This window comes from Entelurus aequoreus, linkage group LG07, assembly GCF_033978785.1.
Source record: "Entelurus aequoreus isolate RoL-2023_Sb linkage group LG07, RoL_Eaeq_v1.1, whole genome shotgun sequence".
Lineage (NCBI taxonomy): Eukaryota > Metazoa > Chordata > Actinopteri > Syngnathiformes > Syngnathidae > Entelurus > Entelurus aequoreus.
The window spans coordinates 77,691,674-77,719,242 of record NC_084737.1 but is presented as its reverse complement, the minus strand read 5'-3'; the positions used below and the strand labels follow the sequence as shown (position 1 = coordinate 77,719,242).

Sequence of the window (27,569 nt, the reverse complement as noted above, 5' to 3'; positions counted from 1 at the left end):
GTTTTAAACTTGATAGATCACACTGCTTGTGCTAAATAATTATAATACTTCTCCCAGAATTGTGGCCGTTCTGATAATCAGCATATATTCTGGATATAGATGACGACAGACATGCTAAATGCATTGCGCTCCTCAATTTGTCCACTTAAGAGAAGCAACCTCTGCGCACGAGTTTAGTAGATCAGCTTTGTTTGCACTAACATGTTTGAAAATGTTGAAATACACGCAAACCTTTAATAGATCAGGCCCTAGGTCTAGGGAAGGGGTCGGCAACCCAAAATGTTGAAAGAGTAATATTGGACCAAAAATAAAAAATAAAAATCTGTCTGGAGCCGCAAAAAAATAAAAGCCTTTTATAAGTGTTATAATGAAGGCAAAACATCTATATAAGCTATTTTAGCCTACTATCAAAGGCTGACGCAAATCTTTGACAGAAATGTTGTATTAAAATTTTTATCCTACACATTTTTGCAACATTGGAAATCATTAGTAAAATGGAGGCTTCTCACAGAATGAAATAAGTTCTGGAAATTACTGGCTCAGAATGGCCAACGGAATAGTTGTGTGTGTCCAAGTTAAAGGAAATGGCAGGCTGTCTTCTTCTAATGGATTTATTATAATCTTTGCCAGCTGGGTAGCGTTTGCTGTGGTCTGGAACAACATGGCACACAAACAACACAGAAATACAGCCAATATTACATACAGATAACGTGTCATGACTGAGACATACACAGAGGATGTAAGTAAAGAACATTAAACGAGCTCAAATATACCTACAAATGAGGCATAATGATGCAATATGTACATACAGTTAGCCTATTTCGCATGTTAGCACCGATTAGCTTGCAGTCATGGATTGACCAAATATGCCCGATAAGCACTCCAGCAAATCAATCAAATCAGCAAAGCTCACCTTTGTGTATTCACGCACAGCATAAAACATTTGGTGGACAAAATGAGACAAAGGAGGAGTGGCATAAAACACGTCTTTCTGTGGCAGCATCGGAGAAAGTTGTACATGTAAACAAACTACGATGAGTTCAAGGATCGCTGAAATTAGTAGGACAAAACGGTGCTTGCCAAATACTCTCATCAGTGAAGCATGCATAACATAAACAGTGGGATTTCTAACAATTAGGAAGGTTTGTGTCATGTTTGTCATCCTACAGAAAATATATTAAAACAAAAAATATATTTTTTTCCTTCATCTTTTTCCATTTTCATGCATCTCTGAAAGAGGTGCAGGGAGCCACTAGGGCGGCGCTAAAGAGCCACATGTGGCTCTAGAGCTGCGGGTTGCTGACCCCCGGTCTAGGGTCTGCAACCTTTACTATCAAGTGAGACATTTTGCCGCCTCTTCCACAAAAAAATAGTATAGAGCTGCAAAACATAACACAGCTTATACACTTTTAAAAGTTTTCATCTTTTTTGATTTTTAGCAATCTGTCCTACTGCTTTTCCTTTTCTCTTTTTTTTGCAAATATTCATGGTTAGCTAGCCCAATGGGTTGCACAATCGAGAAGCTGAACTGAACACAGGCTTCCAGTCACTTTTACTTGCCTTCCTTGCACCTCAGGACTCAGCCTGTGCGCCTCACAGATAGTCGGAAATTATAGAACTCCTTTTAAAATTGCTCACTCTTCTAAAAAAAAAAAAAAAAAAATCTGAGGGAGCCACAACAAGGAGGCGTGGGCTGCAAATCCCTGCCCTAGGTGACTAACATAACACAGTTCTAGCTCTTAACATACCTTTTTTTCCAGTGTTGGACAGAAAGTCAACACCAGTATGTGCTTATCTCCAGGTGTTAGGACTCTGAGAGAATTAAGGAGTGAAAAGGGGCCGTTGACATCCAGTAATGAGGACCTTAGCTTGAAAAGAAGCACAGAAAAAGAGTGGTGACACGATAGCATTGGATTAGAATCAAAATAGCAGCAGCACTTTAAAAATAAACAGTGGTACCTCGTGATACGAGCATTTTTTGCTTTAGATTGCGAGCAACCATTTAGGTTACGAGCCTGCTAGTTGTCATAGCAAATGTCACAGTGAAACCTGTAAGATCCGCCCAAAACATCCGGTCTTACTCACTAGCATTAGTAGGCTGATCATATTCTGAAATCCCAAAAAGAGGACACATATATGCGGGCCAAGGCGGGCAGCTAGGTGAAAATTTGCCAATGATACTCGAACTTGCTTTATAACTAATATATTTATTTAAATAAAGCATTTTTTCTCCTCTGTTGACAGCAGTGTTGGCGCTAGGAATTTTCAAAATGGGGTCCCAGGGACCCCATCAAGTCATAAAAATGGGGTCCCACAGTAAATTTTTGGGGTCTGGTCCCACTTTTTTGTAAGCGTTTTGAAAACAAATGACAAATGTATGCATTATCCTGTTATATCTCACATTCTATATTGTGTTTTGGAAAAAGGTTGTCATAAACGTTACTTAATTCATAAAAAATAATAATACAAAATAAAACAAATGTGTATGCATATGTAAATGTATTCAGTTATAAACATTCATTCACTTTCTTCTTTCCTTCATGGATCTAAACTTTACCGCTGCTGGTAGTTTTTTCTATGTTTTTATTTAATAAGTTGTAGGTGTATTTATTTCAGTATAAAAGTGTAAAAAGTGATTTATTTCGGTCATGAAATGATGATAATCGTGTTCCAGGGCATACATATATTTTATATTTAACACTTAAATCTCTAGAGTCTACATGAACTTCAGATCTATTCCTCATTTCAAAATGTTTTTTTTGTTTGTTTGTTTTTGTTGTTGTTTGTTTTCCGCCCTTTTTTGTCAAACAAAACTATGTTTTTTATGGCAAACACACAAAATATGCAAAATCTTCCACCAAAAATATTTTTCAAAGTGGAATATTTGATGTGACGTAATCGGAACCTTTGATAGGTCAATAATTCATAATAACATTGATTTTGATTCAATATTATGTTTTGAGCAATGACCGTTTGAAAGAAAAAAAACAAAACAGCTTTGTTTTATTAGTCAACATTGCAACTTTTTCTAAATTACATTTCACCTGTAAGCTTTTTTATTTCACTTTTGTTATGTTTTTGTTTATTTTAATAGTATTTTTAGAATGTGCCGTGGGCCTTTAAAACATTAGCTGTGGGCCGCAAATGGTTAAAAAAACCATGCGTCCTTTCTGATTTCAATGCGTTAAAAAGACACACAAAGTGTGTTAACGCGAACACTGCTTGACAGTATAACAAAATAAGTCACTTATATTCTGTAACATTCACCGTTTTGGAAAAAAGGTAGAAATATTCAAAATAACCTCTTGTATATAATCTAAACATAAATAATGCCTCAAAACAAGTTAATTAAATTTAAACAAAAAACAGCAGACGAGCTCTCGCCCTGCACAGCTGTTTTGCGCTTTGTAGTGTCGATATGGGCTTGTAGATCGTTGGCCCCTTTATTTGCCACAGACATATACCTTCCTGCTTTGCACACAGTGCATTCTGCTTTCCATGTGTCACGGCCAGGACAAAAACACAGATACTTTTCCCGCCAATCATCCGTGAAGTTGCATTTACGTTTCGGCTTCTCTCTTGTGTTCTGTCTGTCTCTCGACTGTCTCGCTCTCTGTCTCTGCCCCTCCCTCACGAATGTTACTGCGTGCGCACACCTTCACAATTTGTTTTGTTTTTAACCCCTTCTTAACCCTGGACATACATTGAAAATACACGCAACCCTAACTCAAAATACCGGACATTTGAGGCATTTAAGAGACCCCGCCCGGACAGCGCCGCAAAAGAGGACATGTCCGGGGAAAAGAGGACGTATGGTCAGTCTAGCATTAGTTTATTATAGCTAACGATCAACATAACTTTGTTTTCCAACCTTGGGAAGGAAGAAAGTGAATGAGAAGGACAGTGCTGAGAAAAAGAAGTGGATGATATTCATTGAATTAAAGAAATAAATCATAAAAAAACAGTGTGTGGAGCCGACTTGGTGAAGCAGTTTGAACGTATCACTGCTAGTCTGTATTATACTGAAGAAGAAGGTGTCTAAGATCAGCTAAGATTGTTAAAATAATATCTAAATGGTGGACATTTATACATGAAAACATGGAGAAGCTACTGATAGTGTGTTTGACGAAGAAGCAGCTGGAAGGAGATACCGTAGATATCTCCAAGTATGCTGTACAATATTATAACAATCTATTGTATTTATGTCATACAATATTTCCAATTAAACTAGTATCCGGGGTACCACTGTGATACATTTGATTTATTTAAAATAAAAACATTTTTCATTTCAAATCAAACTGAATGAAAAACTTAATGAAAATAGATGTTTACAGGTGTGGTGATATTAATTATTGATCGTGAAAGTATACCTGCAAAGACTCATCTGAAATGTTCTCAACAGCAACTTTTTTGATAACCCTCTCTCCTAGAAATGAAAGGTCGAAAACTATTTGTATATTCGAACACACAACACAACTCGTGTGTGTTTGGGGTTAATTAAAAAAAAAAGTACTCACCTACTGTCATTTGCTGGAAATCTAAGACATAATTTCTGAGGTTGTTGGACACCACCACTAGAGGGGGCTGTACAGCCAGACACCGCAGCTTCAAGTAGAGCGTATTGAGAGGACTGTGGGCATATACAATGGGAGAATATAGAAGTGTGAATTGTATATAATATTCCAAAACACTGTTTTTAACATTAATGGTGGCCTGAAAATGCATGCTGAAGGCGAGCGCTTTGTTTATTACAGAATTATAAATCTAAATCCAGACACAAATGAATATTTATTTTTTATTTATTATTATTTTTTTAAATTATTAAAACAACATAAAAAAAAACACAAGATACACTTTCAACCAGTGCATCAACCCAAAAAACCTCCCCCCCCCATTCACACTCATCCACACCCACTCACACAAAAGGGGTTGTCTCTTTCTGCTACCAATATTCTGGTTCCCACAACAACAATCTAAATACAGACACAAATCTCACAAATGAATATTTATTGTATTTACCGTGGACAAAGGAACGTGACATTTTTGGCTACAAAACAATCATCTGTTTTGCTTTTCACACTTGATTGGTAGGTGAATTTAAAATGCGGCACGGAGATACAGGAATGTGTCTTTGCCTCGGCTGTTTCTACTGAATAAATCAAACCTTGACGCAGTGTGTTACTACCTCCACGTTGGCTGGGCCTGCCGGTTTTCCTCTGGGGGATCTCCGTCTGACACAAAGCAGGGGATGGTGTACTCGCTGTAGCGCGGGGTGAAGGAGTGCAGCAGAGATGTTCCGCCTCCTCAAAACTTTGAGATCTAGAAATAAAAAGATACATTCAGTTTTGAGACTTTGCCAGCAACCTTACATATATTTTGGACTGATGGGAACCAGGCCGAGAAGGGAGAATGGTAAGGTCACGATCCAAAGCATACGGCATCATGTGTGTTTGTTGATGATGTGAAGGCTAACAGTATTTGTGAGGTGTTGTCAGGTTCAAACACTGATGACATTATATTAAACAGACAAGAAGCAAGGAATCATGCAGAGACAGAGTTACATTTGGCTCAATGAGGAGAGACGTTTGGGATTGCACGCTCTGAGCTAATAGTCCCACATGCTCCTCTATTTATTTGGGAGGTCCCCGGTTACATCACTGAGGGCCGCCTCTGAAAGCAGTGGCCACACATTTCATGCAAAGCAGCTTCCAGTACGCACAATACGTGACGGAATGTGCTGGGGGCCTTGTGATTGCCTTGTCTCTGCTTCCTCTGCGCGCTGTCGTCTTATCTTCGTTGAGGTCCTTGAAGTCCTTGGCTGTTAGTGGGCTAAGACAAACAATATATCTGCGGCGAAGGCCACCCCTCATATGCCGTAGCTGATAACAAGTTTTGTCCTTGCACAGACAGAAAAAGTACAGCTTGAGCATAATAGCTATTAACTATAGCAACGGACTTTAAGCATAAGAGTTGTGTGATAAGTTACACATAATTATTCTAACAGGTGTATAGGACGACACTCTCTGCAAACATCAGCTATAAAACTGTATATGATACAAACAATATATTCACAATTTGTAGCATTTTATATTTGGTCTCTCTTACCCTGCGTCGATGTTTTCAGGAGGTGGTGTTTCTATCGGGCTGACATTTTTGGATGTGTCTGATATCTCTATCTTGTTGCTTTTAGACAATTTCTTCGCCTTGATGTCCACTACGCTCTCCTTTTTTGGCTACATCAAAACATTCACAACAAGGTTTAGACCAGTGGTGTTCAAAATGTTGCAGCTTTTGAATGGCCAAATCAACAAAACTGTTTAAAAAAGCTTCAATGTTTATACCACAATGTTGGATTGGACACCACTGGCTTAGACAAACATTTTAGACCTTTTCAATTACCATTACAGTAACAGCATGAAAATGCACCCGAATATTTGTGAGACAACAAAGTTGGTACCTCTTCCTCAGAGACCTTTTTAGCCTCCTCCTCAACAAGCTTCTTGGCTTTGAGGAGATATACCGCCTCTCCTCCTGATGTCCTGGTCTTCCAGTTTGGGTCTAAAGGTCACTAGGATCAGACATCTCTGTAGTGCAAGTACAAGGGACGGATTGGGAACATTGGTCAAAATGGTTGACACATCATTGAGCATTATAATGTTAATAGCCAGGAGGTTTTGATTGATTGATTGAGACTCTTTATTAGTAGATTGCACAGTGAAGTACATATTCCGTACAATTTGACCACTAAATGGTAACACCCGAATAAGTTTTTCAATTTGTTTAAGTCGGGGTCCACTTAAATTGATTCAGAGATACAGATATATACTATATATAAACTATCATCATAATACAGTCATCACACAAGATAATCACATTGAATTATTTAAATTTTTTACAATCCGGGGTGTGGAGGGGGAGGGTTTAGGTTTGGTTGTTATCATCAGTCATCAACAATTGAGAACAGAGAAATGGATATTGGAACAGTGTAGGTCTGACTTGGTAGGATATGTACAGCAAGTATTGGACATAGAGAGAGAGAGAGATGAGAGAGAGAGAGAGAGAGCAGAGAGAGAGAGAGATCAGAAGGCATAAGAAAAAGTATCTGCTTTTGATTGTTTACATTTGATTATTAGCAATCCGGGGAGGGTGTTAGTTTAGGGTTGTAGCTGCCTGGAGGTGAACTTTTATTGCGGTTTTGAAGGAGGATAGAGATGCCCTTTCTTTTATACCTGTTGGGAGCGCATTCCACATTGATGTGGCATAGAAAGCGAATGAGTTAAGACCTTTGTTAGATCGGAATCTGGGTTTAACGTGGTTGGTGGAGCTCCCCCTGGTGTTGTGGTTATGGCGGTCATTTACGTTAAGGAAGTAGTTTGACATGTACTTCGGTATCAGGGAGGTGTAGTGGATTTTATAGACTAGGCTCAGTGCAAGTTGTTTTACTCTGTCCTCCACCCTGAGCCAGCCCACTTTGGAGAAGTGGGTAGGAGTGAGGTGTGATCTGGGGTGGAGGTCTAGAAGTAATCTGACTAGCTTGTTCTGGGATGTTTGGAGTTTAGATTTGAGAGTTTTGGAGGTGCTAGGGTACTAGGAGGTGCATGCGTAATCGAAAAAGGGGTTGAACGAGAGTTCCCGCCAGAATCCTCATGGTGCTTTTGTTGACCAGAGAGGAGATTCTATAGGAGGTGGTTATTAACACCATAATACAAAATGTTAGTGAATATCATTACCTGGGTGTCATTTAAGACCCAACACTTGGCTTTAAAAAAACATATCAAACAGATGTGCCAGAGTCTTAAATACAACATAAAATGTTCAAATGTAGGAATTCGTAAACACTGGAGGCAGCTCAAACTTATTTTAATGCTATGATTATGTCTCGTTTTTATTATTGTATAACATGTTGGTCGCAGGCAAGCAAAATGACACTGAAGCCATTGGAAACTTTGCACAAACAATCGCTCAAAATCCTTGACCGAAAACCACAACAAAACCATTCCTTTTCAGTTCTCCAAAAATATAGACTGTTAAATTTTGCTAACATTCAAAGATTAGCATCAATACAAATGGCCCATCAAATCCTAAATAACACTGCACCAGCGCCACTTAAGCACTTTGTCCAGTTTATATCTGCTGTGACAACTAGAAACACGAGCCTCCACCAGGGGGCAGTGTAGCGTACCCAGATGTAAAACATCTTTTGCACAATCAGCCTTTTCATATAAAGCCATAAAGGAATGGAACGACCTCACAACAAACTTGAAAAGTCTAACAGATTACTCTTCATTCACGATTGAAGTTTAAAAAGTGGCTTTGGAGCAATCAAAGCTGCTCACACGGTCACTGAGGTGGGTGCTATGATTGACACATCAACTTAATGTTTGTTATATTTATCCATGAGAGCATTTTGTTGTAAATTGTGAGGTGTGTCTGTTAAAATCATGGTTGTTTTTACAAAGGATGACAGATGTGAACAAGAGCATGTATTGTCTTTGTGTTATGATGTAAATGAAGTGTGGTTGTATTGTATATTAAGTATGTTTCAATGAAAGGACATTGTATGACTTTTCTTAATTTGATTACATGCTATAGTATGATTTTATTGTTATAATTTTATTGCATGATTTTTGTATCCCTTTAATTTAGGTAGCCAGGGACTGCAGATGGAAATGAGCTATTTAGCTATAATCTGGTACAGAACATATCTGTCTTTGAACTCAATGTTTCTGTGCATTGTCCCTTCAAATAGTGACTAAACTAAACTATCAAACTAGGTAACAATTAATAGTATTCTATAAATCAGGAACTACTAAAAGTGCACCAACGTTTTTCTGCATGAAAACACACAAAAAGCGCATGAAAATGCATATTTTTACAACAATATTTTATTTTGTATTTATTTTTTAACAGTATTTTACTTGAAGACGGTCACTTCTGCCATATTCCCAGTAGAGGGCGTCCTCACACCATAAATCAGGGGTCACCAACCTTTTTGAAACCAAGAGCTACTTCTTGGGTACTGATTAATGCGAAGGGCTACCAGTTTGATACACACTTAAATAAATTGCCAGAAATAGCCAATTTGCTCAATTTACCTTTAACTCTATGTTATTACTAATAATTAATGATATTTATCTTTGTGGAAACACTGATCATCTTAATGATTTCTCACATTAAATATATATAGAAACAGATAAATATCAATATGCAACACTTTATTTTTATATTTTCTCAAAGTGCACATTTTTCAAATTGAACATTTTCAAATGATCACTTCTAAGACAGTCTTGTGAATCACAATATCCCATTTTAACTAGCTAGCCACTAACATTTTTTTTTTAACAAATCATGAATTACTTTGCAGCATGTTTAAAGAAATAATAACTCATGTAAAATAAAAATAAAATATATATTTTTTTATGGAACATCATTAGTAATTTTTCCTGATTAAGATTAATTTTAGAATTTTGACGGCATGTTTTGAATAGGTTAAAATCCAATCTGCACTTTGTTAGAATATATAATAAATTGGACCAAGCTATATTTTTAACAAAGACAAATCATTATTTCTTCTAGATTTTCCAGAACAAAAATGTTAACAGAAATTCAAAAGACTTTGAAATAAGATTTTAATTTGATTCTACAGATTTTCTAGATTTGCCAGAATATTTTTTTTTTAATTTTAATCATAATAAGTTTGAAGAAATATTTCACAAATATTCTTCGTCTAAAAAACAGAAGCTAAAATGAAGAATTAAATTACAATTTATTTATTATTCTTTAAAATAAAAAAAAAATAATTTACTTGAACATTTATTGAAATTGTCAGGAAAGAAGAGGAAAGGAATTTAAAAGGTATATGTGTTTAAAAATCCTAAAATCATTTTTAAGGTTGTATTTTTTCTCTAAAATTGTCTTTCGGAAAGTTATAAGAAGCAAAGTAAAAAAATAAATGAATTTATTTAAACAAGTGAAGACCAAGTCTTTAAAATATTTTCTTGGATTTTCAAATTCTATTTGAGTTTTGTCTCTCTCAGAATTAAAAATGTCAAGCAAAGCGAGACCAGCTTGCTAGTTGTGGGGAGGCGGGGCCGGCGGACCGACGGCGCCCGCTCCAAGATGGCGGCGAGGAGGCGTTGACGAGCGAGCGGCAAGGCGGGGCGCGCTGGGAGCGACGCCGCAATCAGCATAAGGTGCGTGGAGCGCGCAGCTGTGGACAGTGCAATCACCCTCTCGGACCGTATAAAAGGGTGAGAGACGTGAACATCAAGGGAGGAGACGGAGAAAGACGGCGGACGGGAGGAAACCATTCGTGTGCTCACGTTAGAAAAAAGGCAGCTGCTGAAAAGCACGCAAAAGACTCTGTGATTGAAATAATAAAGAAGTCTAAACCGTCTCACGACAATGTCTTCCCTGGATGGTCCTGAGAACCCGCACGACAGTTAGGACTGTCACACTAGTAAATAAATACAATTTAAAAAATAGAGGCAGCTCACTGGTAAGTGTTGCTATTTCAGCTATTTTTAGAACAGGCCAGCGGGCGACTCATCTGGTCCTTACGGGCGACCTGGTGCCCGCGGGCACCGCGTTGGTGACTCCTTGCCATAAAGCTTGTAACAACTATGACAGGCTCTAGTTTTTTTCTTGTACTGTACTTTAACTGTAACAAATGAATACTGCACTCAGTGGTTAAATATTTATTGTGATGATTATGTCATTGTTATAAATATAACAGGACATGTATTTATAAATACAATAACTCAGTTATAGAGTACACTCAATGACTTATACGCCAATGTAGAAATCAAACATTGGCTATACCTTACTTTTTTAAAAAAAAAACTTTAATGAGCACATTTTTGCTAAAATTATGATGGAAAATTAAATGAAACTGGAAAAAAATTTGTTATAAAATAAGAAAACATTTTACTACCCTATATTAGAGATATAAATCTGATTCTTGATTCTAAAAGATTGTCACAATTAATTTTTTGGGATAAAAATTTCAATGAAACCTTTTCAAAAAGGTTGCAAATGCTCTGTCATGCTGACATATTGAAAAATCTATTAACATCCGAATACCAATTCTTTTTTTCAAAATTGTATTTATCATTTTTATAAAAAAAAAAAAAGTTTATGAATTTATATATATATTTTTTAAATAAAATTATATATATATATAAATTCTTGAAAATTATTACTCTATTTAGAGTCGGATTAAAATTAAGAATCCCACCCCATATTACAGGGGTGTCAAACTCAAATACAGAGTGGGCCAAAATTTAAAACTGAACAAAGCCAAGGTTGAACAAATTAACCTTTTAATAGAGACCCAAACAAGTTTTGTATTGAATATTGAACAAGCAAGGCTTATATAACTTTATAGTGACATGCAAAATCGAGTTTCAAATAATAATAATAATAATTAAAACATATCAATGGCATATCAAATACAAGTTAAATAAAAATTGAATGCCTCTTTTCTATTTGCAGGCTTCTGAGGTAAATATCAACATTAACTTTTTCCACGGGCTAATAAATTTTAAAATAAAATAACAATGAATAAACCAACCATTCAGGACTTTAAACTGCTCAGTTTGCAACACACTGATCTAATCTGATGTGCCCAAGCCAGATACCTGGCATCTTTTCTTGGATGCTACTTCATTAATGTCGGGGCTCAGGCTTTGAGCTGAGGCAACCTTCATTATCGAACGAAGGTGTTCATCAGTCATTATATCTCGTAGCCCACCCGGACCACAGTCTTGGGGGCGTGCCTTAAAGGCACTGCCTTTAAGGTCCTCTACGAGCTGTCGTCACGTCCGCTTTTCATCCATTCTAACAACGTGCCGGCCCAGTCACAAGATATGTGCGGCTTCTGTGCGCACAAACACGTGAATGCAATGCATACTTGATCAACAGCGATACAGGTTACACTGAGAGTAGCTGTATAAACAACTTTAACACTGTTAGAAATACACGCCACACTGTGAATCCACACCAAACAAGAATGACAAACACATTTCGGGAGAACATCCGCACCGTAACACAACATAAACACAACAGAACAAATACCCAGAACCCTTTGAAGCACTAACTCTTCCGGGACGCTACAAAATACACCCCCCCGCTACCACCAACATCCCCCCCCACACACACACCTTGTAGCGTCCCGGAAGAGTTAGTGCTGCAAAGGGTTCTGGGTATTTGTTCTGTTGTGTTTATGTTGTGTTACGGTGCGGATGTTCTCCCGAAATGTGTTTGTCATTCTTGTTTGACACCCATGCCGGAATTACTGACTAACCCAGGGGTCGGCAACCTTTACCACTCAAAGAGCCATTTTGGCAAGTTTCACAAATTAAAGAAAATAATGGGAGCCACAAAAATTTTTTTTAAATTTAAAATGAAAAACACCGCATCATACTTGCCAACCCTCTCATTATTTCCGGGAGACTCCCGAATATCAGGGCAAGATGGCACTGCTTTTGGCGCCCTCTACAGCCTGCCCAAACAGTGTACCTGCTCGACCACATGTAGAATGCAGCTCCAGCTTGCTCACGTAAGTGACAGCAAGGCGTACTAGGTCAGCAGCCACACAGCTTACACTGACGGTAGCCGTATAAAACAACTTTAACACTGTTACGTTACAAATATGCGCCACACTTTGAACCCACACCAAAAAAGAATGACAAACACATTTCTGGAGAACATCTGCACTGTAACACAACATACACACAACACAACAAATACCCAGAATCCCATGCAGCACTAACTCTTCCGCTCAGCCGACGCACGGAGGAGGGGGCGGGGGGGGTGGTGGTGGTGGTAGCGGGGGTGTATAATCTAGACAGGAAGAGTTAGGGCTGCATGGGATTCTGGGTATTGGTTGTGTTGTGTTTATGTTGTGTTACGGTGCAGATGTTCTCCAGAAATGTGTTTTTCATTCTTTTTTGGTGTGGGTTCACAGTGTGGCACATATTTGTAACGTAACAGTGTTAAAGTTGTTTTATACGGCTACCGTCAGTGTAAGCGGTGTGGCTGATGACTAAGTATGCTTTGCTGTCTCCTACGTGTGCAAGTAAAAGCTACATACAACATGTGGCCGGGCTGGCACGCTGTTTGTAAATGCTATGGAGAACAATTACTACAGTGCTATTAGGGCACGCCCTTAATTTAGTAATTAGAATGAAAATAGGATTATATTTGCCCTGGTAGTTATCTAGGAGAGGCACTGAGATTCATAAGTCTCCTGGGAAAATCGGGGGGGTCGGCAGGTATGCAGCTGAGCCGCATCAGAGTGGTCAAAGAGCCGCATGCGGCTCCGGAGCCGCGGGTTGCCGACCCCTGGACTGACCCAACGGATACGCGCAGATTTGTACGCATAGAAAAAAACGTGTATATGAGGATTCTAAATTGCCCCGAGTTTGATACAAAATGTATAATGATGACTACAATGACCCACTGGCCCTTTAAGAAGTTTTCCTCCTCTCACCTCTCCAGGTAGCAGGCGTCCTGCAGCAGGAGAGATGCTGAAACTGGAGTCCCGCGGTGGTGTGAAGGAGAACAGTCTTCCTTCAACACAGGCAGGTTGTTTGGACAGCTTCCGTCCACATTGACTGTAGGTGAGGTACAGCAAAGCGGTGGAGTGGTCGCCTACAGCCGTGGGCCCAAACTGGATCAGATAATGGGAGAGCTCTAAGGGAGGGCAGACACCCATGGCCCGACAAGCCAGGGTGAAAACTCTGGAAAAACAAATAAATATGCGATATTGTTGAATAAAGATTTCAGTAATACGAGGCGGTGGGCTAAAGTTCACCTGTTAATGGCAGACTTGCAGCTGAGCTGGAAACGGTAAGGTTCAGCTTTGCTGGCGCTGAAAATGACATCAATCTCCAGCGTTTCTTGTGGGAGGAGAGTGCCAAAGCCATCATTTGGTTGGACTTTTACACACTGTGGTGCGAGCAGGACATACATGTCATGGTTTGCAACGTCAGAATAGGGCCTAGATCGCAGCTTAGACAGCTTAGTACCTCTGGAACGGCCACAAAGCCAAACTCTTGAGGCAGCAAGGACACGTTGGTCAGGCGCACGCTGCTCTTGACCGACTGGTAAATAGAACAGTAGCCAAAGTCCATCTCCATTTGGTCAAACTTAATGTCAGAAGACGTCACAATTGCTTGGATGGTGTAAATGACAGGATGCACCTGCAACACATCACAAATACAAAAGTCAAATATCCTTGTCAAACTGTGGCAGAGTGGACCCTCGCCCCCTAACGAGAATATAAAACAGTTAACTGTTTTACTTAAAGCATAAAGTGAGCTTAGCAGTTTTGAAAAATATGTTGTCTTTACTTTTCTTAAGTTACTGCGCCTCCGCTGAAGTCTTACATTGAAAACTCTTCACTGTAAAAACTGCAATCTAAGTAAGATTAAATATCTCAAATAAGGCTGATATTTGCTTATTTTCTGTCTGATAAGATAATTATTCTCACTAAGCAGATTTTATGTTAGAGTGTTTTACTTGTTTTAAGGGTTTTGGTCCTAAATGATCTCAGTAAGATATTACAGCTTGTTGCTGAGATGTTATGACCTATATTGAGTAAAACATGCTTGAAACTAGAATAGCAACTGTTGCAAAGCTGTGTCATTAACACTCACAAGTATAAAACTACTTTTTTAAAGTAATAATTTCTTACTTCAAGCGTGAAAAAAAAAAATCATGATTTTGACACGAATGTGTCTCATAATTAAAACAGATGACAGCCAAATGGACTTTGCTGTCTTATTTTCAATGAAACAATAGAAAACACGTACTCATACTCAACTGACAGTAAATATTTAAACCTTTAACATGTGACATTTCTAACAATTTTGAACAGAAATAGTTCATGCACATTCAGATAAATTCTTCAAAATTACAATTAAAAATAATTTGCCCTGGGGCCGGGCTGTATATATGCGCACTAATTGACTGAAAGAGCACGGACTTGGCGCGATGATGTCATGTTATCGATGGAAAAATGCATTTTTAGACAATATGATTTGCCTGAGCGGCAAGGAGACCCCGAGAGTAACAAGCGGTTGCCTTGTTGCCTTTCCATTAAGAACAATAAAGTAGTTTTTAGTATAAGTTTGCTGGTTTCAAGAAATGTAATGCCGAGTGCATATCATTATGTCAAGATAATGGCACTAGCATTTACTTCATTTAAGAATATTTTTCAACATATTGAGCAAAAAGGTCTCTCTTTTTTTTTTCTACCAAGAAAAGTGCACTTGTTATTAATGAGAATATACTTATTTTAAGGTATTTTTGGGTTCATTGAGGTTAGCTAATTTTACTTGTTTTGGAAAGTCTTGACAAGCCGAATTTTCTTGTTCTATTGGCAGATCATTTTGCTTAGTTCAAATAAAATACACCTAATTTTTGTATTTTTTTTTCTTGTTTTTGAACACCGACTTTTTGCAGTGTAGCTAACTGTATTTATGAGAATACTGTATATCTAAATAACGCATGTGTGAAAAGAACATTAATCAGTGAATTATATGTGCATAATCTCAAGTGCATATTGTTTGCAGACATTGCAAGGGTTTCATTTTCGGAATGCTCTCGGTTCTTGACCTGACAACAACAAGAATGTGCGCATGTGCTTTAATGCCAGGTGCTCTCAGAGATTGTCATCAACACATTTGGTGCTCCGCAGGAGCATCCTGGCCCAGTCTTTGGCTCCTTGTCAGAGCTCTGCCTTCTCTCTCCTTGTCTGTGCGGGGACATGGAGTCGGGGGGAAGAGGAAGGTGACAATTTGGCAAGGAGACTGAACAAATTTAGACATTTTACGGAAAAAAAACTGGACGCAAATGTTTAAGCAGCTGCCCTGTATTTTACAATCCAGAAGGTGCCTGAGTCTTTTCTTCCAAGTTCCAAATTAAATTTAAGGAGCATTGAGTACAGAATAAGGACTACACATTTGTATTCATGCTCCTCCATATTACTTCCTTCAGACAATACAGAGCAACCTTCATGCTTGGCTAGTTATCGCCCAGGGAGCAACTGGGCCTTGGGGGTACGAGATAATTTTAGCGAAGCAGCAATATAGGTTACAACCTCCAGTGGCTCTGCTTCTGTAAGGGACAAATCAGGAATGGGAACAGGGTTTCCTCTAGCATGACTTGGATGTTCAAAATGGACTTACTGTAAGTATAATACACACCTGCCCGGCAACTTGCACTGTCATCGGAACCTCCAGGACTTCTGTTTCACGGTCAAAATACTTGCTGGCATCTTGGGGTAAGGACTGTCTAAGAAGGAGGCCAAAAAAAAACATTGTAAAAAAAAAAAAATGGATGGAATCGAAAATAATTAACTCCAAAAACGTGTTTGCATTTTTTCTTTTTGATATTTGTTTTTTTAGGTCAGCGCAGAAGGGTACTAGTGAAGCACTACAGTTATAATTTAAAATTTTAAAATAAGACAATGTTAAAACTAGGGATTTGAGATGTCCGATAAATGCGTTAAAATGTAATATCGGAAATTATCGGTATCGGTTTTTTTATTATCTGTATCGTTTTTTGTTGTTGTTTTTTTTAAAAATTAAATCAACATAAAAAACACAAGATACACTTACAATTAATGCACCAACCCAAAAAAACTCCCTCCTCATTCACACAAAAGGGTTGTTTCTTTCTGTTATTAATATTCTGGTTCCTACATTATATATCAATATATATCAATACAGTCTGCAAGGGATACAGTCCGTAAGCACACATGATTGTGCGTGCTGCTGGTCCACTAATAGTACTAACCTTTAACAGTTAATGTTACTCATTTTCATTAATTACTAGTTTCTATGTAACTGTTTTTATATTGTTTTACTTTTTTTTTTATTCAAGAAAATGTTTTTAATTTATTTATCTTATTTTATTTTATAATTTTTTTTTAAAAGTACCTTATCTTCACCATACCTGGTTGTCCAAATTAGACATAATAATGTGTTAATTCCACGACTGTATATATCGGTTGATATCGGTATCGGTTGATATCGGTATCTGTAATTAAAGAGTTGGACAATATCGGAATATCGGATATCGGCAAAAAGCCATTATCGGACATCCCTAGTTAAAACGTGTGCAATATAGTCATTACACTCCTGCACTTCCTTTATATATTGAATAATTGTCATGAGTCACAGCCTTTTGGGGGGCTTTAACATACTCAGAAACTTGCCAAATTTGCCCAGCATGTATATATTGGTGATAATGTACGTATTTTAGAGGTACACAGTGCACAGTGCGAATGACAGGGAATTTGGTACACATGTTGCATAAAAATCATCGACGTGAGAGTAGGCAGATGAGATAAAAGAAATAATATTACAAAATATTAATATTTGTCCATTTAACTGTTATAAATGTATTTTTTGTAAGATTCCAATTGTTTTTTCTTTAAAAGAACTACATTTGCACACAACCCTAACCTGAGGCTTCTGTGTATCGTGCTGCTTCTCGTATAAGGTGGAAAAGGCTGAGGGCGTGGCTTATTGGCTGGTCTACTTAGCGCCACAATGTTGATCAAAATAATGTTTGCAGAGACACATTTACACCATACATTTCTAGTTTGTACACTGTAAAATATACAGCCTGTGTAATGTTTTGACCTTTAGTGTGACATATACATGCAAAGCGACGTTAGTAGTCCTCTTGGAGTACTCTGACTTGCCACACTGGGAGACGTGGGAGAGATTGTGAGCTACTAGACCAGGGGTCACCAACCTTTTTGAAACCAAGAGCTACTTCTTGGGTAGTGATTAATGCGAAGGGCTACCAGTTTGATACACACTTAAATAAATTGCCAGAAATAGCCAATTTGCTCATTTTACCTTTAACTCTATGTTATTATTAATAATTAATGATATTTACACTTAATTGAACGGTTTAAAAGAGGAGAAAACACGAAAAAAATGACAATTACATTTTGAAACATAGTTTATCTTCAATTTCGACTCTTTAAAATTCAAAATTCAACAGAAAAACAGAAGAGAAAAACTAGCTAATTCGAATCTTTTTGAAAAAATTTAAAAAATTATTTATGGAACATCATAAGTCATTTTTCCTGATTAAGATTAATTTTTGAATTTTGATGACATGTTTTAAATAGGTTAAAATCCAATCTGCACTTTGTTAGAATATATAACAATTGGACCAAGCTATTTCTAACAAAGACAAATCATTATTTCTTCTAGATTTTCCAGAACAATTTTTTAAAAAGAAATTCAAAAGACTTTGAAATAAGATTTAAATTTGATTCTACAGATTTTCTAGATTTGCCAAAATAATTTTTTTGAATTTTAATCATAATAAGTTTGAAAAAATATTTCACAAATATTCTTCGTCGAAAAAACAGAAGCTAAAATGAAGAATTAAATTAAAATGTATGTATTATTCTTTACAATAAAAACAATACATGTACTTGAACATTGATTTAACTTGTCAGGAAAGAAGAGGAAGGAATTTAAAAGGTAAAAAGGTATATGTGTTTAAAAGTCCTAAAATAATTTTTAAGGTTGTATTTTTTCTCTAAAATTGTCTTTCTGAAAGTTATAAGAAGCAAAGTAAAAAAAATAATGAATTTATTTAAACAAGTGAAGACCAAGTCTTTAAAATATTTTCTTGGATTTTCAAATTATATTTGAGTTTTGTCTCTCTTAGAATTAAAAATGTCGAGCAAAGCTAGACCAGCTTGCTAGTAAATAAATAACATTAAAAACATAGAGGCAGCTCACTGGTAAGTGCTGCTATTTGAGCTATTTTTAGAACAGGCCAGCGGGCTACTCATCTGGTCCTTACGGGCTACCTGGTGCCCGCGGGCACCACGTTGGTGACCCCTGTACTAGACGCATGTTGCTAACATGTTTTATCAGCAAAGAAGCCGGCATATTTTTTTTGTCTGATGCAAGATCGTTGTTTTAACTCTTGGATGCGCAACCTGCTAATACCTACACTCTTCCATTTCTCTTTGCAGCACTTCTCAAACTCCATCAGATTGGATGAGAAGTGTTGGTTTTCATCCAGGATGTCTCTGTACATTGCTGCATTCATCTTAGTCTAGTCAGGGGGGTGACCAAGAACCCGATGGTGACTCTGTCAGAGCTATAGCATTCCTCTGTGGAGGGAGGAGAACCTTCCAGAAGGACGACCATCTCTGCAGCAAACCACCAGGCCTGTATATTATAACGTATGGTCGCCAGACGGAAGCCATTTCTTTGTAAAAACGTTTGCTAAAATGCACCTGAAAGACTCTCCGACCCTGAGAAACAAAGTTCTCTGGTCTGACGAGATAAAGATTGAACTCTTTGGCGGGAATGCCAGACATTATGTTTGAGGGGAAACCAGGCACCACTCATCACCAGGCCAATACCAAAAGTGAAGCATGGTGGTGGCAGCATCATGCTGTGCGGATGCTTTTCAGCAGCAGGAACTGGGAGACTAGTCAGGGTAGAGGGAAAGATGAATGCAGAGACATCCTTGAAGAAAACCAACACTTCCCATCCAATCTGATGGAGCTTGGGATGTGCTGCACAAAAGGATTGGGCAAAGAGGAATGGGCGAAACTGTCCAAAGATAGGTGTGCCAAGCTTGTGGCATTGTATTAAAAAAGACTTGAGGTTTTAATTGCTGCCAAAGGTGCATCAACAAAGTATGAAGAAAAGGCTGTGAAAATGTATGTACATGTGATATTTAATTTATTTTTATTTTTAAGAACATTCACATTATCATTATGGTGTATTGCAGGGGTCACCAACGCGGTGCCCGCGGGCACCAGGTAGCCCGTAAGGACCAGATGAGTAGCCCGCTGGCCTGTTCTAAAAATAGCTCAAATAGCAGCACTTACCAGTGAGCTGCCTCTATTTTTTAAATGTTATTTATTTACTAGCAAGCTGGTCTCGCTTTGCCTGACATTTTTAATTCTAAGAGAGACAAAACTCAAATAGAATTTGAAAATCCAAGAAAATATTTTAAAGACTTGGTCTTCACTTGTTTAAATAAATTCATTAATTGTTTTACTTTGCTTCTTATAACTTTCAGAAAGACAATTTTAGAGAAAAAATACAACCTTAGGATTTTTAAACACATATACCTTTTTACCTTTTAAATTCCTTCCTCTTTTTTCCTGACAATTTAAATCAATGTTCAAGTAAATTTATTTTTTTATTGTAAAGAATAATAAATACATTTTAATTTAATTCTTCATTTTAGCTTCTGTTTTTTCGACGAAGAATATTTGTGAAATATTTCTTCCAACTTATTATGATTAAAATTCAAAAAAAATATTCTGGCAAATCTAGAAAATCTGTAGAATCAAATTTTAATCTTATTTTAAAGTCTTTTGAATTTCTTTTAAAATTTTTGTTCTGGAAAATCTAGAAGAAATAATGATTTGTCTTTGTTAGAAATATAGCTTGGTCCAATTTGTTATATATTCTAACAAAGTGCAGATTGGATTTTAACCTATTTAAAACATGTCATCAAAATTCTAAAATTAATCTTAATCAGGAAAAATGACTAATGATGTTCCATAATTTTTTTATTTCATTTTTTTCAAAAAGATTCAAATTAGCTAGTTTTTCTCTTCTTTTTTTCGGTTGAATTTTGAATTTTAAAGAGTCGAAATTGAAGATAAACTATGTTTCAAAATTTAATTGTCATTTTGTTCGTGTTTTCTCCTCTTTTAAACCGTTCAATTAAGTGTAAATATCATTAATTATTAATAATAACATAGAGTTAAAGGTAAATTGAGCAAATTGGCTATTTCTGGCAATTTATTTAAGTGTGTATCAAACTGGTAGCCCTTCACATTAATCAGTACCCAAGAAGTAGCTCTTGGTTTCAAAAAGGTTGGTGACCCCTGGTGTATTGTCTGTAGAATTTGGAGGACAAAAAGGAATTTATTCCATTTTGTAATAGGGTTGTAACTAGAGATGTCCGATAATGGCTTTTTTGCCGATATCCGATATTCCGATATTGCCCAACTCTTAATTACCGATTCCGATATATACAGTCGTGGAATTAACACATTATTATGCATAATTTTGTTGTGATGCCCCGCTGGATGCATTAAATAATGTAACTTTACCATGAATTGATTAACGTGGACCCCGACTTAAACAAGTTGAAAAACTTATTGGGGTGTTACCATTTAGTGGTCAATTGTACGGAATATGTGCTGTACTGTGCAATCTACTAATACAAGTTTCAATCAATCAATCAAAAACAAGGTTTTCCAAAAATAAGAGAACAACTTCAACTCCAGTTATGGAAAAAAGTGCCAACATGGCACTGCCATATTAATTATTGAAGTCACAAAGTGCATTATTTTTTTTAACATGCCTCAAAACAGCAGCTTGGAATTTGGGACATGCTCTCCCTGAGATTATCCTAATACCCACTACAACTATAGGAAATACTATACTTTGACTTTCACAAATGGGGGTGGGCAGGGTTTGGTGGTAGCTGGGGTGTATATTGTAGCGTCCCGGAAGAGTTAGTGCTGCAAGGGGTTCTGGGTATTTGTTGTTGTGTTACGGTGCGGATGTTCTCCCGAAATGTGCTTGTCATTCTTGTTTGGTGTGGGTTCACAGTGTTAAAGTTGTTTATACGGTCAACCTCAGTGTGACCTGTATGGCTGTTGATCAAGTATGACTTACATTCACTTGTGTGTGCGTAAAATCCGCCTATATTATGTGATTGGGCCGGCACGCTGTTTGTCTGGAGGAAAAGCGGACGTGACGAAAGGTTGTAGAGGACGCTAAAGGCAGTGCCTTTAAGGCACGCCCCCAATAATGTTGTCCGGGCGGAAATCGGGAGGAATTTGGAAGAATGGTTGCCCCGGGGAGATTTTCGGGAGGGGCACTGAAATTCGGGCGTCTCCCGGGAAAATCGGGAGGTTGAAACCGATACCGATAATTTCAGATTATACATTTTAAAGCTTGTGAATACTTTCCGGATGCGTCATACATGCCGACTACTGTATTATTCCAGGATGCACACTTAACTAGTTATTGAGTTAGTTCAATTAATTTATGGGAGCACGTTTTGATTGTAACCACGAAACGTTGTAATACAGAACGTTGTAAACTGGGGACCACCTGTATGCTGTAAACCACAGGTTGTTGGCTATTTTGCACCATCTTCAGGGGTCGTACCTGAACAAACTCCTCCGAATTGTTCTTATATTTTGGTATTGACAGCATGTAACTTCACGCGTGTATGTTACTTCAAATATTGCCTGCCCATTTAACATGGTTAAACGCTATTACACAGTCTGACCCTGGAACATTTATAGGTTCAAAATCCAAACAGAACCACTGTATAGCACTACCTACACACATGTTTTAGGCTAATATAAAGAGCTGAGGGAAGACAAACCCAATAATTTAGCACATCTTTGATACCAAGAGTCAAAAGCCACACGCGGTTCAAGAAAAAACCACGAATGAAACCCAGAAGACCCGTTATTTCACTTTAATCCACAACTGTGGGATCGGCTCGCCAGGGAAAGCATGAGAGAGATGTCGAGCACGCCTCCACACTGCTGTAGGTTGTAGCCATGGTGATAGGAGACGTAAGTATGATTCAAGAGGACCAGTAGTTATGCACAGGCTTATGTAAAAATCCAGTCCCTCAATATGCCTCAAAGCCAAGAGCTGCCCTCTTGGTAAATACATACCTATAGGAGAGGACTATACATACACTATGTACATGCATCCTCATCATGTAAACAGTGGTCAGATGTCAAATAGGGTTCTAAATATAGCTTCCACCTCCCACACGTTCTTTAATGCATTCCTCCTTGTTGTTTTTCTACAAAATGTCTTGTTTTCTATTAATGAAAGATGAAGGTTTGAGAGCTGATGGAGCGCAGGTTTTAAGGCACTCCAGATGTCAGTAGCAAAAAAAAAAAAAAGCATTAGAGGCAAGCTTTGCATCAACAAATCTGTCATATTGCGAATTTTTAGTGTGTATTTGATACGTCACATCGTTAGTACTCGCTGTTTTGAGACTTTTTGCCGCTCTGAGGGGAAAAAAATCGCTTCCTAAAATGTCAAAAAAAGAATTCTGCGCATCAACAAAGAGGAGTGATGAAAATGAGTAGTTGTAGCCTGACCGATGGGTGCAGAGGGTGTATTTAAGGAAGCACTCTGGTGCTGCCTGCTAATAGAATCGCTGCTGGAGAGTCACTCTTGAATTGGCTTGGCAGGCCCGAGTGGAAAAGCCTGGCGGGGCGTCGCGGGGCCCATATGCTCAGGAGAATTCTCTGCATGGACGAGGTTTGAGATCTGTCAGCGTCCTGCACAGACTGGTGTGTTCTCTTTCCTGCATGTGGCAAGATTATCCACAGCCTCATCTCTGCATTTGATTACTCTTAAAACAGTGTTGTTTTCGTCAACGATGACGATGACGAAATCATTTCGTTGACGCCACTTTTTTTCATGACGATAACGTGACGGTGACGAGATGAACATGTCTCTCTGGTGACGAAAACACGACGAGACGTGTGTGAGTTTTCGTTGACGAGACGAGAACGGACGAAAATGTTAGTGCAGGGGTGGGCAATTAATTTTTACCGGGGGCCGCATGAGCAACCCGAGCACTGCTGGAGGGCCACATCGACAATATTTCAATTAAATTTTGCTCAATATTATTTTTGATGTATACCGTAAGATAAATAATAATAATAATAATTAATAATAATAGTAATACTTCAACATAGTGTGTGTAACAGCAGTCCATGACTGATATAAATAAATTAACATTAATAATAAATGACAGTAAAATAAGCACACGTATGACTGAGGAGTCATAGTGTAACTTTGTGTGGTGTTTGAGTTGTCCGACTTTTTGTGTGGCCATAAACGCACCAGTGGTTTAGTGCTATGCGTGTTGGTGACAAGTTGGTTTTGGCCTGGTTTGTACGGCAGAAAATGACTAGTTTTTCGAGATAGAAGTGTTTTACTTATGTTTTTGGTGTGGTTATGGCCGAATATAAACAGTTTTGCTCAATAAAGTGATCAATATAATTCCTGTCCTCGAAGCATCTCGATAGACGTTACAATAATTGAACGGTGTTCAATTGAACGGTGTTGACGAACACCGTTAGGGCCGCTTGTTGTCACTGTCACTCAAAGTTGCATTGCAAAATTACATAGAATAAATATGTTTATTTTGTTTAGAATTCAGATGGGATTTGATTTGGTGCGCGGCATATATTTGCTGCGCGCAGCAGACGCTTGAGCAGTGCGCAATTGCGCAGGCACGCACCTTAGAGGGAACGTTGCTTGGCAGTCCATGTCTTGTTGGAAACACGCCATTCTTCATCAACTTTTCTCTTTTTAGCGTCTCGGGTGTAAACCGTGCATCACTTGTCGCTGCATGTGCACCTTCACTCGCAGGTTACACACGGACACACGCCCATAAATAATAATTTTGAAAATAAAAGCAGCACAGTTGTATTGCGCGCACGACATAGATGTTTTTTCAACTTTATTTTGTAATTAATGATTGCAGCTGTTCACATTCACTCACAATCACGCACACGCATACGTCCACACGGAAGTAATACAAATAACGATTTTCAAAACAAAAGCAGCACCGTTGTATTGCACACTCGATATAGATACTTTTTAAAATTTATTTTGTAATTTATAATTGGCCTCACGCGGGCCGGACAGGGACGCACAAAGGGCCGGATGCGGCTCGCGGGCCGCAGAATGCCCAGGTCTGTGTTAGTGGGTAATCTGTCCGACGTTTAAAATGCATGACATTTCTGGTGACGCCCACCAACCGGCGTGCAGCGCACAACGTGCTCAACACGTCAGACTGTTGTTACTCGTCAGGCAATGGACCGTGATGGCGGCGGCAGTTTCAACACAGGGGCTCGGTGGTCGCAAACGTAGAGACGATATATGGATGTATTTTAAATATAACCCAGCAGATAATAAAACTGAGTGTATTGTGAAGGAAGACGGTGACAAATGTGGCCACAAAATATGCGGAAAAAACACGACCAACCTTAAGCGGCACCTTAAGAGGCTCGCCACAAGGATATTTTTTTGAAGGTAAGTTACAAATGCTGTTAACATAATCGATAAATGTCATAGTAAGCTAATACATTAGTACGTTTTCCACATACTCCTGGCGCAAATGGGCTGCTAACTTCAGGCTAAAGTTAGCTTTTGTTACGCTAACGTCAATTAATTATGTGTGGGTTACTTTAGCAGCATGTTTAGCCGTGTTTACATTCAGTGGCGGTGTGGTTATCTCTTTGTGAGTACGTTCTGTCAACACGTAACTTGATATCTTAAACAGGTCGAGTTACTGTTATACGTAGAGTCTGCTAGCTTTAGCCTAAAAGCCACAAGTGACGTTGTGCAGCCCCATTAAGGAATCAGGAATTAATTGATTATTTTATTACATGGTTTGCACAAATGAAAGAGAGTGGGGTTGTATGATATCTGTTGTAATTGCACTGGCAGACAGGGCCAAGGTGAGCATATGTGTTCCTCATCCATCACTCATATTTTGGGCATGTTTATGTAAATTCTGAGAAATAAAGCCACAATTGCTGAAGTAGAATGTTTTTGTTTTTTGGCTTTTTTGGAGTAATGAACTTTGATTCCACTGTTACCACTTTATCTGTGTGTAATACACAATCCTTGGATCAGAAATTTGCTGTTGGGTGGAAACCTTATATGTCTAAAACCATTCCTTTATTGTTATTATTTGTGAAAATAGCAGATCTGCAAGCTTACAATGGGTTGAACTTATAGATCTGCTGCTATTTTCACAACTTATGTGTGACACTGCCCAACAGCAATCTCCAATACTTATTGCCCTAAATTAATTTGTTAAAAGACTATACGTATATACTTATTATCCTTTTTATTCTTTTTTTTGGACTAAAACTAGACTAAAACATTTTTGACATTTTCATCGACTAAAACTAGACTAAAACCCTTTTGAGTTTTCGTCGACTAAAACTGGACTAAAACTGGACTAAAACTATCACATATAAAAGTGACTAAAATGTGACTAAAACTAATAAGCATTTTAGTCCAAAAGACTAAGACTAAGACTAAATGTAAGATGGTTGTCAAAAACAACACTGCTCTTAAATGAGTGGAGGACGCTGAAAGTAGAGTGTAAGGCACTTGATTCACTGAAGTAAATACAGAGTAGGGCTGTATAGTACCGCGATACTAATGAATCATATTCGGTACTATACCGCCTCTAAAAAGTACCGGTCATCCAAGCCCCCCACCACCCCCTGTCGTCGTCACGTCGTGTCATTGCTGGTTTACGAGCAGACGAGCATGTTCGGCAGCGCACAATCCCGGAGTACTTACAAGCAGACACAGTGTATAGACAGAAAAGGGAAAACGGACGCATTTTGGCTTAAAAACTAAAGATAAAGGTGAAGTTATAACACTGAAACGCCCTCAGGAAGAGGTGCTTTAAGACATGGCTAGCTAGCAAGCAGCTAATGTCCATCTACAGTCGGCAGTGTTTTAGCTACTTCTAAATCACTACCGTATTTTTCGGACTATAAGTCGCAGTTTTTTTCATAGTTTGGCCGGGGGTGCGACTTATACTCAGGAGTGACTTATGTGTGAAATTATTAACACATTAGCGTAAAATATCAAATAATATTATTTAGCTCATTCACGTAAGAGACTAGACGTATAAGATTTCATGGGATTTAGCGATTAGGAGTGACAGATTGTTTGGTAAACGTATAGCATGTTCTATATGTTATAGTTATTTGAATGACTCTTACCATAATATGTTACGTTAACATACCAGGCACGTATATCATCATATAACGTACACTTATTCAGCCTGTTGTTCACTATTCTTTATTTATTTTAAATTGCCTTTCAAATGTCTATTCTTGGTGTTGGGCTTCATCAAATAAATTTCCCCCAAAAATGCGACTTATACTCCAGTGCAACATATATGTTTTTTTCCCTTCTTTATTATGCATTTTCGGCCGGTGCGACTTATACTCCGTAGCGACTTATACTCGGAAAAATACGGTAATCCTCGCCTCCATGGCGTCAAATAAAGTAAGTTTCTTACAAGTATCATCCCTGCAGGACGAGGAATAGGTAAACATGCTTCACTACACACCGTAGCTCACCGGCGCCACAATGTAAACAAACGCCATTGGTGGATCTACACCTAACATCCACTGTAATGATACCAAGTACAGGAATGTATCTAATCGATACTACTATGATTACATCAATATTTTTTATCATCACTAGGGATGATGTTTGATAAGAAATTATCGAGTTCGAGCCCATTATCGAATCCTCTTATCGAACCGATTCCTTATCGATTCTCTTATCGAATCCAGATAAGTTGTCGTATATGGAAAAAAAAACACAATATTTGGTTTAACAAAAGCTCACTTTTATTTTATAAGAAAAAAAAACAAAACAATAAATATTGACTGTTGTTACCCCCCTAAAAAAATTTAAAAAAATAAATAAATATTGACTGTTGGTACCCAT

The 27,569-nt window shown here is 37.9% G+C and overlaps 1 protein-coding gene across 1 annotated transcript in view; it reads right to left on the bottom strand.

The window, feature by feature from the left end:
• Positions 1-27,569, bottom strand: part of cfap74 (cilia and flagella associated protein 74) — a 119,196-nt gene that overhangs the window by 13,536 nt on the left and 78,091 nt on the right. The window contains 13 exon segments of the mRNA XM_062054726.1: positions 1,749-1,868; positions 4,371-4,426; positions 4,518-4,630; positions 5,186-5,297; positions 5,300-5,319; positions 5,370-5,381; positions 6,103-6,233; positions 6,458-6,526; positions 6,528-6,584; positions 13,493-13,742; positions 13,817-13,950; positions 14,031-14,204; positions 16,212-16,299. Coding sequence (XP_061910710.1) covers positions 1,749-1,868; positions 4,371-4,426; positions 4,518-4,630; positions 5,186-5,297; positions 5,300-5,319; positions 5,370-5,381; positions 6,103-6,233; positions 6,458-6,526; positions 6,528-6,584; positions 13,493-13,742; positions 13,817-13,950; positions 14,031-14,204; positions 16,212-16,299 — 1,336 coding nt within the window.